Genomic DNA, 13,055 nt, shown 5'->3' on the forward strand with positions numbered 1-13,055 from the left:
AAGTTCCATCACTGCTGGTTTTTAAAGGGGGTTGAAAGATGAGTGCTACACTACTGGCCTTCTGGTGTCTTCAGGACTGTTTGAGGCACCAGGAACTTCTCTGGTCTCACTCTTTCGTTGTTCATCTCCCTGTGCTTCTGTGGTTCACTGGTGTTCTGCTTCTTCTTCACCGCCTGACAAAGAGTCAACTGTCATGCATTGTAACCAAGAGTAATGTGGTCAGTTCTACTTGATAAGGCTTCTAGGAGAAACTCACCATTAAGATGGATTACTCACCTCTTGTTGACTAAAAATGATTGGCTGGATCAAATGCAGCTGCATTATTTCTACACTGAGCCGTGTGTGAATGCCATGGATGGCAGGTCCAAACGCAAGGTAATGAGAAGATCCAATAAATACTAAAGTGACTTGAACTAGCCATCAAGTTGAATGACAGAGCAAGAGATATGGCCAACGGTTTGGAGATTTTCAGCAAGCAAAACATGTACTGAGGATTAATGTATGAAAGTAACAAAGAAAAGGTAGCCTCCCTGTAAATAATCCACTTTTTTTTCCCCCTTCGTGTGGTGTGTAAAAGTGTATGTGTGATACGGTGTCTGCCTCTTTGCAAGCTTTGCTATCGTCGTATCAAGTGCTGGATTTAAATGTCTCACTTTGAAGCCTCCATGTCCAAACCAGGGCTTCTATTCTTAAAATCTTACTGTCATTACAAGCAGGTTTAACCACCTTTTTCTTCAGCAGACACGTCTGTAAGCATTTGCTGTTTAAGTGGCACATGACCAGCTTTAATGCGTAATGGTGATACTATTTTTTTTTTGGCCCGAGCTTAGACCAAATGATTTTTCTAAATGAAGTCCAACGGGCAAGGGGGATGTCCATGTGGACACAGAAGAAATTTGAAAACAGCTTATTTGTGCACGTGGGCTGTCAGCTGGGCCTGCAGTTCAGAGGAATAAGCAGTAACACAAATAGCACTGTTTAGTCTTAAATGCTTGTTCTCAAATGTCCAGTTGTGTTTACAGCTCCAGTATAAGGACATAGAAAGGCTTCCGGGTGGGAATTCACAACCGTAGACAATTCACTCAATTTATAGACACAGTCAGAGCCGGCCCGAGGCATAAGCGAACTAAGCGGCCGCTTAGGGCCCCCGACTGCCCTGGGGGGCCCCCTCAAAAAAAAAAAAAAAAAAAGTTTTTTTTTTTTTTTTTTTTTTTTTTTAGTTTGTGTGTTTGATATTAACATCATATTATTGGTCTAGATAATTAATAGCCTAAAAATGTAATCAGTTCATCTGGGAGGAAATCCAAAATTATCTGATCATGTCACGTTCACATCCATGCACAGTGTGTATTGAGTTTATTTAAAAACAATTGGAAATGGGGCTGCCCTCAGTTGCCCATGCACGGTGTATAGTCTATAGCCTATTTCAGCCTTGTCTGTGGAAAAAAAGATACAGTAGCTGGACAACAGAGTTCTTCTGCTTAGTTCCTCACACTGCATTTAAATGCATTCACTATAATACAGAGAAATATGTCCAGTAAAAGAAAAAGAGCTCCAAGCCCAACCCAGAGGACCCTCCATAATGTTTTATTTTATATTAATATTTTTATGGAAAATCCATGTGTCCTTCTTTAATAGCTTCTAATTCATCTGACCCAGTGTCTCCAAATTACTTGTTCACACAACATTTCTCAGATTTAGCCTCTTAATTTTCCTCTCAAAGTGCACCAGATTCATGCATTTCACTTTAAAAAGGTTAAAAAAATCTCCCGGGGGGGCATACCCCCGGACCCCCCTAGGAGGGTCTGAATCTCGGCTGTCTAATAATTTCGCACAGCTGCACAGTGGAGGCACTAGCGGAAAACACTGGGTGTGAATGATATTTAACAAACATCTATAGTTTCAGCAACGCTAACATTGGAGGGGGGGCCCCCTAATCATATTTCGCTTAGGGCCCCCTGAAGGCTTGGGCCGGCTCTGGACACAGTACATCTTTAAAGAGCTACCATCTGCAAAATAGATAATAGAGAATCATAAAGAACTGGTTTGACACACTTTTGAGCTCTATACATTTCGAAGCACACCAGTGTAAACCTTCAGTTCCCTCAACAGTTAAAACAAGGAAGTTGCACATGTTAGTATCTTATTTTGTGTGTGAGCTAGTGTTTCTTTAAGCTCTACTTTGGTCTATAGCTGCTGTGTAAAAGAGCTTGGTCCTTTAGCCGTCAGCTAATTGACTTTCTTCACTAGCTGGCTGCTAACTTTTAAGCTCCTGTTAAGCACTGGATAGCTAGCATACAGTACATTTATTGTAACATTTTGCTAAAAATCAATGTTGATGCTGGAAACATGGTTGTTAAGAGTAGTGAGACTGAACCACAAGGTTAAAACATTAACTAGCTGAGAGCCTACAACAGCTCCTAAAGTTAGTTAGTTATTGATCATACTCTGGAACTTTCAATGTAATAACAAACCCTTTCACATTACATGTCTTAATTTGAGGCAGAATATAAAAAATAATAATACTGAATGCAGCTTTAAGCAATTTTTAGTTTTATTTGAAAGTTATTGTTTTAGTTAATTTGCCGTTTTATTCCTGAATGAAACACGTAACACTAAACTAACCTGGTGCTTTGGCTAATCTGTGTACCAGACAACAAACTTAATGTTATCATTTTGCCATTTTCAGTTTATTACTTATCATTTTTATTTATGTAATTTTAGAGTTTGTTTAACTGTATATCATTTTGTAAATATTCAAATGCTGCGACATCTGTGAAGAAATGGGATCAGCTGAATGTGTTTTCTAAGGCAATCATGATCCCAGGGAGCCTCTGTGTATCACTGAAACCCTCATGCAATTATGTGTTCAACTGTCCGCTGTAAGAAAACAACCGTGAATATATTGAAACGCCACATCGCATGGCAACTGTACAGAGTTGAAGCAGTCATGTTTGTAGTTGAAGGGATAGTCCGACTCATGTTAAAAACACCTTCACTTTATTTATATCACTGTAAACCATTTCGGAAATAAAGTGCATTGCCACTTTTAAAGGAAAACACTGTTCTTAGTCTGGATGTTGTGTATCAACAACCCTTATATTACTGAATCACATATTTACATTTCATTCATCAAATGTGCAGTTTTAAAAATATTGTCTTTGGCATCAATGGTCTTGTTTCGTCTGATGCTGTATGCTCGTGTACATGCTCTCAAACATTCAGGAGGGGTTTTCCTTGTTGCCGTCGATTGAAAGTACCTCCCAACTCCAGTGTTTCCCCCAGCGCTTTATGGCCAAGGCGGCCGCCTTAGCAACGCTAGCCCCCCGCCTTGACTACCGACCAAGCCCAAAAAAGGAACTTTAAAAAGTTGAATTTGCACTTTGATGTGCATACACATGTTAAGTGTATGGTCCATTATTTTTATTTAGTGTGTCTGCATGGTATTGCACCAAAACAGTAGAAGTTTTCTTTAATTGTGCTTTGTACTGCCTGCATGTTTGCACACAATTTGTACCTGCACATAGCAAACAAAATTGCACAACTGTACGGTCAGTGTCTGTTGTATTTAAATAAGCAGTTGTTTATTTCTTTACTCTGCATTGGCATCTTTGAGCAAAATACTGGCCAAATCTTCGCTGCGGCGCATCGCGCCGTGCCTCCCATGACCCTTGGCAGTGACCAGCTTGACTAAGACATTTTCTGGGGGAAACTCTGAACTCGATGCACTTCCATTACTCACATTACCATTCATGCCACATCCAGAGCCATTGTTGGGGATGTCGTTGTCACCGGTTGTGCACGTGCCTGTAACAGCATCTTTCAGAAAAGTCAGCCAGGTCTGTTTGAGGTCCAAGTCATCGCAGGAGAACGTGTGGTCGGTTTGGGATTGTCTTAAACAGAAACAAAGCTGACCCTGGAGATCATGAGGGGAATCCTCCACACTGCTGCCCACCAGAGGTATACAGGATAGGGGCTTCTCATCCTGGAGACATGGGGGGGGGGGGGTTATGAAAGGGAACAAAGGGAAAGAAAAGCAGGTGGTGGATGACAAGGTTGAACATGTGTATGGCAAAAAAATGGTATATGGAAAAACAGTAATTTTCTTTTTCATCATCATCATCATCATCAAGTCCTGCTGTGGGGCTGCGAAAATACTGTGCTCTACTTTCTTGTAGAGGGTTCTCCAGTTAGGTCACTTGTTTACCATGATGCCACCCCTCACACCTAAAGTCTGTTGTATATTGATGTTGAAAAGCAGCAAGATTTTTTCAATACACAGCCACCAGATTTTAACCCAGCCACCACCAGGACACTTAATATTGGTTTGTTCTTTAGTTTGGCACACCTGCGGTATCCGTAGGTATAGCCAGACACTTAAGAAAGTACCATAATACAGTAGTCAACAAAGCCTAGGGACCTTGATGTTAATGCACGGTACAGATTTAACGCAGCATCTCTTGCTGGTGATGGATTAAAATCATTAGGACTTCAATGCACATTAAGATTTTCTGTTGATACGTTTAGATTTTTCTTTGGGTTTGATTCCTAAAAAGAACCAGTCTAAGTAGCCGTCTGAAGAACTCAGAATCTGCTTGTCCTGTTGATTGCACAACAGTGCTTCCCAATTTTAACAGCGTTCCCCTTTTTTGCATGCGAGTGCATGATTGCAGATGCTGACTTTTGTGTTGTGTCTTTTCCACTCAGGGGGAAATCACATGCATTCCATCCAAAAAAATTAAAGAATACAAACAGTAACATGTAAACGGCAACATAACCTATGGTTAAAAAAAAATACAAAAGTATTTCCAGGATTTTTATATTCTTTATCCCACAGGTTCCTACCTGTGGAGCGGTGTACAGATAAAGGACTGTAGGTTCTGTCCTGGGGATAACAGACCACACTCGTTGCCAGGTTTTAGGGTTGCAGCCATACATCAGGAAGCTGCTCATTAGGCTCTCACTGGATATTTTAGATGCCGCTGACTGGAAGAGCACATACATACAAAGGAGAAAGAAAAGCTGTTTACACTTACACCCATGTTGTATTTAAAGATCCTAAAAAGACTCTTTATGCAAAATATAAAACTAAGATTCAACTGCCAACATGTATCTATTTTGTTACATTAATCTAAATCTTTATGTTGTCATGCAAGTTTGTAAAATATACCAGTTTAAATCAAGCCCCTATAACAGCAATGCCTTGCAATGATTTGAAAGCTAAACCTTTAGTAAACGCACAAGGCTCACCTCCAAACTTCTTCTCTTCTTTCCGTCCGTCAGGAGGAAGTAGCAGGCTTTACACACTTTGTTCATCTTGTTATTGTCATACTCTAAAGCCACTTTATTGTCCGAACACTTCCCGCATACCACCTGGGGAGCAGAGAAACGGCTGAATCACTACAATATTGACATAACATTAGATTTTGTCCGTCTTGTATGTTAGGCGCGAAGACAGGAAATCGTGTTACTCACGTGGCCACAGGCTTTGCAGTGATGTCTTCTCCTGGTGAGTGCGTTGAAAGGTTCCTGGCATTCCATACACAGAGTCACTTCGTTGTCCCTGATCCAACGGGGGACACGTCGGCCAAGTTCCTCAGTCTGTAAAACACACACATACACTTTAATGTTTTTAAAATAGATTATACAGAAACTTATCTTAAATATTATCTTACTTACTGGTTCTACTCCATTCAGTTCCTTAGAATCCAATTTTAAGGTTTCAATGTTCTGATGAAACACATCAATGGCTTCTCGAATGACCTGGTAATAAAAACTTGTTTTAGAAAACTTAGAAAAACTTTAGATTTTATATGGGATAATTCATAACATTTAATGGGTTTAGGGTCAAAACATCCAGTACCTTTATCCAGTCATCTCGGTCTTTTTCAGAGCTTGAAAAACAAAACAAAAAAAACAATGAATAACAGTTTACCGGTAAATAAATTACAGTAAATGCACGATGTAATGAAGTTCCTTAAAATATATATTAAGAAATGTATAATGAAATATAAAAAAATAAAAAGGTCTTTCCAAGTAGAAGAGTTACTTTCTACCAGTCTTTGTTTCACATAACAGTAACAGACAACTTTACAACACGAGATGACAACTAACAAAAAAGAAAATGTATAGATACACCATACAAACACACACCTGGCCTGCAGCTCGAGGGTCTTCCCCTTTCCAGAGACCTGGAAGGTGTAGTGGTCTTCATTGGAGGTCTGCTGCACCTGCATGCCATCCACTCCAATCATGCAGCGGAGAGTAAAACGCTGCCCAACTAGGCTGAACTTAGGAGTGCAGCACAGCAGAAAATTGTTGAACTGTAGAAAGAAAATTTAACATAATTTACTTGATTCCTGACTAGAATGACTTAGGAAGAGTGCCGTTAAAATGATCATGTGACTGAAGAAAGGTTAACAAATAAAAATAATAAAATAAATTAGAGGAGTATGCAAATATATATTTTTTGCATCTGTATATACATCAGTCTTCTAACCAGGAATAGGTGCGTCTCTTTGGCAGATGTGTTCCTAGCGGCGAGCTTGAGCATGCGACCCTCCCTGAGAAACAGGTTGGTTGGGTTGACCACGGCCTGCTCTCCGACCATCTCATAGATCTCCAGCAGCCGCTTCAGGCTCTCCTACAGTGAGAGAAACAAACACTGAAACTGATCTGTACGGACACAATGGCAGCTTCTTTTATCTTAGAGAATGATGAAATCTTACTTAGAACAATGGTTAATGATAAGAAAAGTAAAGTACGTACTGCTTTGTGGATGGCACTGTTTGAGTGAGTGGCTGCCATGGAAATGTTGTGCAAAGACTCTGTGGAAGGAGATAAAGAAAGCTCAATACAGACATGATGACCTATCAATGAGACAGCACAAGCACAGCAAGAATGCTAATGGCACATGATGAAGAGATCACTAGAATGATGAAGAACTAGAAGAACTAGAATGAACTGAAACTTGTCTCAGCATACTTACTTTGAGCCAGCTCATAATCTGGGTTATCCTTGGGCAGTTTCTTCAAGTAATCCCTGAGCATCATCTCATAACGTGGAACCCTCTGGACTGGTTCCAGCATATGGTGTTGCATTGTCAGGCTGCCACACACTTCCTGACTCTAAAACAGGGCAATGCATACATGACAACAGCTTCTTCCTACCTTCGTACATCTATGTGAACATTAGAAGTATTTCCTACCTGTATGTCCTGGATGATGTTTCTGAAGGCAGAGGAGCGTTCTGTCCATGTCCTCACCAGCTCCATGGCCTGGTCAAAGTTGCTGACGTAGTCGGCATACATCCTCAGTAAGGGTGCATATTGATGTAGAACACTGCCCAGGCCTGGGCTCTCATTCCTAGATTGTATAGGAATGAGAAGGTCACGGGTCAGGGTGTATACTAAAGAACTATAAACCGTCTAAACTATTTGGGAAATGACACGTGTTTTGTGGGCCCTTTGGTCCACCACATAAAGCACTGACTTTTTATATGTGGTCTCTCAATGGAGGACAGAAATGAAAAGTGCAGTAATTAATTCTGATGTCAAATCTCTATGACAAAATAAGTGAATATCTCCTCATGATCCACTATCTGTCCTTGCTGTATGGGCATGCTAAATAAATCAAGTGTTAATACACAGCCTCTAGGCTCTGTAAAGGGGCATTTTGCTAGCTACGCTGGGCTCTTTTTGTTTATATACCAGCTGTTCAAGAACATTGAACTTTCTTGATGTAAAAAAAAGAAAAACTAGATTCATCCTGCTACAACAAACAGCTGCAGCATTTTCATCTAACCTCAACCCTTCATCCATGTTCAACAGATGAGATGGTTTGCTCTGAAAGATTTGATGACGAGTTTAATCATATAGCAAGTTGATTTCTAAATAGCAACTTTAACACTAAGTAATATGCAGTTTTACTGTTAGGGTTGAATACCCACCAGTGGCTGATGCATTTTTCTAGGTCCGGCAGCAGGAACTTGCTGTGGAAGGAGTAGATTAAGGAAATGTTGGAGAAGATATTTCTTATCACCTCGGGAGGAAATGATCCTCGGCCTGCCTCTTCTGTTAGGCGTGTGCAAAACACCTGTGATGGGAGAGTAATCCAATTAATTAATTCATAAAAGGTCATTTGCATTGTAATTGCAAAAGCCACAAATTGATAAGCACACTGACCTGATCTAGCAGATGGAGACGAGCCACGTAGGCCCGCTCTGTCTGCAGGAGTTCATTGGCTATCCTAAACAATTTCTGTTCCCCGTTTCCTTGGTCTTTCGGCTCACCTCCTCCCATCTCCTTCTCCTCATCTTTAGACTCCTTGTGAACCCTGCCATCCTCTGTATTAGCCTCATCCCACTTGCAGGAATACTTGGAGTCACATCCTATGGGTATCTTGCCTTCTTCCATTTTGACATTTATTCCTGTCCCGTTGACTACCGTTTGGTCTTTCCCCTGCACCATTTCACTCATTTTCCCTGGCGAATGCTCTTTGCCATTGCTTGATAGGTGGGGTTCATTTGTGGAATCATTCAGTGCACAGTTAACCGGTGCTTTGATGGTGTTGGCGGGACCGCGGCAGTTGGGCGATTGCCGCAGTTTCGGTGGAGAGTGTTCAGCTTTTTCTGTGGGAATCCTGCAGAAATATAGTGAATTGATTATTGAAAATTCAAGTAAACTATAACAATATATTAGATTTTTTTTTTAAATGCTACGGAATTGTATTCAGGTAATCAAGGTGCAGAAATTGACAATGTCAAATCCTACCTGTTCTCTTTCAAGAAAAGTACCAAGTTAGGTAGACTCAAAGATTTCCCCCTTATCTTCTGTTGCCCTTCTCTCTTGCTGCCTGAGATTCTGTTTAGTCCAACCCAGGATTTAGAGTTCCTCCTAGACGGGCTGCAGCCCCCCAACCTCCCCTGCACTGGGCTGGGCGTCCGCAGTTTTCTGGTGAGAGGGCTTGGGTTCTTTGGGGACAACTTATTGGGGGATGGGGTGCACCCTCCTTCCCTCGATGTGCTATAGTTCTTAATGCTTCTTTTGCCTGGGCTTGGAGATCCTAAACGTGGACTGCTTGTGAGCGTAGAAATCCCCAGAGCAGGTCTGGCAGCGCTGATATGTCCTCCAGATATATTCAGGAAATAGTTTCCTCCTCCTCCTCCTCCTCTGACTGGACTGGGAGAGTTAAGGCAACTTTGTGTGGGGCTGCAACAGGTAATAGACACTCCACAACCACAAGTACTGTTTTGAGATAGTAACTTTCCTGTAGTGGGATTGTTGGCTTGAGCTGGTCCTGCCCTCAGAGGGCTCTGGAGGTGAGCTGGTTTAAGAGGCACTGCAAATACACAAACATGTACAGTAGAGTCCATTAAAAAGCCTTGAGGTAAGACAAACATCAATATTTATTTTCCAGTTGAGTCATTTAAGCTACTAGACTTCAGCCCACCTAGAAGTTTGAAAGGTGATTCTTTGTCCAGGCTTCTCTCCTCTCCTCCGTCTGCACATGGTTGACAGTTTGGTTCTGATCCATTGACTGGGTCACAAGCACGGTCACAGCTGTATGAACCACTCACTCCACTGCTCACTGCTAAAAGAAATACACTTACTATTTGAATCATACATATTTTATCATATTTATACTGGATGTAATATTACACAATTTCAATTTATTTGCTCCATCATCTTGCAAAATCGTTGTACACATTTTCCATAAAATGTTTCCACTTTGAAATCTTGACTACAATTAATACAGAATGTACTGGTTTTGAACTTTGACCTAGGGTCAGCTGCAGACCGAGAACAGTTGTTTTGAGTCCTCGGAAACTACATACATTTCTTAAACTTAAGCCATTTGATGGTTTTATTCAGAGGTGTTGTTCCTCACGAGCTTCCAACCGCTAAAAAATGTGCCTCTCTGTATGGCATGATATCATTTATGCGACCATGTTTGGGGCTACACCTTTCCATCGTATATAATTGTGTGTGCCCATGCAGAAAATCGGTTCCCCTTTGGGCTAATAAAGTTAATCAGAACCAATCATTTAACCAAATTTTGCCTTGTTAGAAAATGTCAGATGTCAAAATATACACTCCCTCTTCATGCATGTACATATAGCCGAAAATAAGACAACTATTGCACAGATTATCTGCAATCTTTCATTGCTCAATCTTGGACCAATGCACATAATGTTCCGGGTAAACATGACCAACCCCCACAGATGATTTTGATATTATTCCTTGACACTGGTTTATATTTGATCTAATACGTTTCTCAATCCTCACAAGACAAGACAATAAATACATATTACAAGTTAAACACATATTATTTATGTTTTGTTCTACTTCACAACAACAACTCACAGCTTTCAAATTGTGTTACTCTGTGTATTCTTACCTCAAATTTATTCCCAATCTCATGCAGGATTATCCATAATTTGTATAACATGAGTGAAACTGAACTGGTCACTCCTTGCTCTGAAACAGGTCTGTTGGTTGAGAGGACTAAAGCTTACTTTTTCCAGCTATGCTATGTAATACTTCTGCAATCTCACTTCTCTCTTTTCTCCATAGAGTCTAACCTTTGACAGTCAAATTATGTCAGATCCTGAGAGGCTCCATCCAGGCACTGAGGACAGGAATAAGACTGGTATCACTAAACCCTCTAAAATTGAGTAGGTGTTTTTCCCAAAATGTAGAAACTTTCCGTTTAATGCTTTCAACTGTTTGTGCTCTGAATTCAATTGTGTGCTCATTTTAGCAAGCCTCACACCAAGCCAAGTCATAATTTGCATTGGGTCAGAGAGATGGACGGCACTCTTAAATCCTGCATCTGACAGTACCATACTTCTCTAATCTGAACAGATAACTGCATCAATGGGGCAACAGAACGTCTGTCTGTCTGTGTGTCTGTGTGTGTGTGTGTGTGTGTGTGTGTGTGTGTGTGTGTGTGTGTGTGTGTGTGTGTGTGTTAAACAAATGCCGGTCTCAAGACACAAAGGCAAAGTCCAGGCTGAATCAGGGAAAAGAGATTTAACTGATTTAAGTAATCCGACAAGCTAAGAGGCGCCAACTGTGCCTACACAAAATTTAAACACAGAGACCCACACCAGCCATTTGCAGTGCATATACAGTACAAAGGAAGTATATTCTCAAAATGGCAAGAGAGGCACAACAAGGAGTTTAAATGCCCTTTACAGCTGCCCGAGAGGATAGATATTGTCTTAGTAATAGTGTGTGAAAATAATAAGCTTTCTGACTGATTGGAAAATGAATATTCAGATATTTAGGCGCTTTCTAACCCTTTGGGAAAGTGCTTCCAAACAATAACCACTTATATCCATGAGCAGTAGTAGCCAATTTAGATGAATAATTAGGCTATATTGCGAATTTTTAATGCATTTTAGCAAGTTAACAGCTAGCCTGGCTACAATAGCAGTTTAGAATGTGCTGTGTATCCTAAACTGAATTCAAGGAATAAGAGCCAATAGGCCTTAAACTGTTTTTCTATGCATTATTTTGTATGGTTATTTTAATAAAATGTATTATTTCTTTGTTGATATCTTTAAACAACAACCCAAAAACAACTACTGTCTAGCTCGAGAGATATAGCAACAGTAGCCTGTAGGCCTATATGCAGTAGCTTACAATTAAAATGTAGACTAAAACAATGTCACAAAGAATATTTTGGGAGTGCTTTGTTACACTTACGTTTTTTTGTTGTTTTAAGCTTAAACACGTCTTAGAAAATGTAGTCCAAAGTGTTATAGAAACTCCACTCCTAAAAAGGCAGGCTAGCAGCGTACATCACCTGTATTCTGTAAGGCGTGGCACTCTTCCTCCGCACCTTTAAACTTCCGTCTGACCGCCGCTCGTCTGAACTCCTCGGACTCATTACTGTTCAGAGTCAAACTATTCCTCTTTCTCAAGTCAAACATTGTTACAAAATAGCATCAGGTCCAACTTCAGCCAACTGTTTTGTCCCAACCGGAAAGAGAGGGGGAGAGCGACGTGTCAGTGACCCCAAAAACTGTGAATGTTTAATGTGTCACGACCTCACACTCGGCCACTGATTTCTGTCCGGCTGCTCTACAATGAAGAAAGCCCCGCCTCTGGTTTAAATCCCCACGCGCCCCACTGGATGACATCGACCAATCAGCGAGCACACCGTCCCTTTTTTACATCGTGAAGGAAATCTGTCAAATGAAATCAAATCATTCGCTGAGTAGACTATGCTCCTACTCTTTAAAGTGCCATACTTTAAAGAACGAAAAACCCCTTATGCAATAATAGCCAATCAAGTATAGGCCTATGCATTAGCCTACCACATAGCCTAGATGACCAAATTAAAGGAAATAGGCTAATGTAGCCCTGATCATTTAATAAATACATATATTTTAATATGATCATTATAGGCTAACACACACATGAATATTTTAAGGTCTTAATGTCTTATCTAGGCTATTAGTCCTACACAGGCCAAAGTCACTCAGTTTTTCAATGTCTTAAATGTTCTGAGTGCTAGGCCTATCTAAATTTCAAATTGTTTTCTGACCTTCAATATAATGACAATAAACTACTTGAAGCTGTCTTAAATTCAGTGTTGAATGAAGAAATCTATAAATAGGCTAATAATTGGCTATTTAAACGTCAAAAGTTAGCCTTCTGCGTCTAATTTGCTCAACTCTTAATCATTTAATTATGTAGGCCTATTTCTACATTTCTAGGCCAACAAAAATAATAATAATTATAATAGGCTTATAATAATAGGCTTATACAAATTATAGGCCTAATAGCCTAATAGGTTAGGCTATTAATAATTGTTCAAGGTCAAGTAGGCTTCAAGATAAATAGTAGCCTAATCGAGAGAAAATGATTAAACTGCTTTCTTTAAATTGAGTAGGCTAATAAGTTGATATATTTCACTAATAACACTTCTGATGAAATAGGCTATAGCCTAAATGTAAAACTGTTCACTACAACAACAACAACAACAAAAATCAAAGAGTGACAATAACGCAAAAGAAAAAGTCAAGAGTTTAATGCTGCAACTATT

The 13,055-nt window shown here is 40.1% G+C and overlaps 1 protein-coding gene across 1 annotated transcript; it reads right to left on the minus strand.

Annotated features, from left to right (window-relative positions):
* Positions 1-50: 50 nt before the first annotated feature.
* LOC307268787 (FYVE, RhoGEF and PH domain-containing protein 4-like) lies at positions 51-11,937 on the minus strand (the record flags this gene model as incomplete). The annotated part of the gene is made up of 17 exons (XM_080051533.1): positions 51-173; positions 3,743-3,985; positions 4,846-4,986; positions 5,251-5,373; positions 5,476-5,601; positions 5,680-5,763; positions 5,864-5,894; positions 6,154-6,323; positions 6,500-6,643; positions 6,769-6,827; positions 6,989-7,127; positions 7,208-7,364; positions 7,948-8,093; positions 8,183-8,639; positions 8,771-9,338; positions 9,450-9,587; positions 11,811-11,937. The coding sequence occupies 17 exons, from the start codon at positions 11,935-11,937 to the stop codon at positions 51-53; spliced, it is 2,976 nt and encodes a 991-aa protein (XP_079907659.1).
* Between the last annotated feature and the right edge of the window lie 1,118 nt (positions 11,938-13,055).

Source organism: Ammodytes marinus (genome assembly GCF_949987685.1).
Source record: "Ammodytes marinus genome assembly, chromosome: 22".
Lineage (NCBI taxonomy): Eukaryota > Metazoa > Chordata > Actinopteri > Uranoscopiformes > Ammodytidae > Ammodytes > Ammodytes marinus.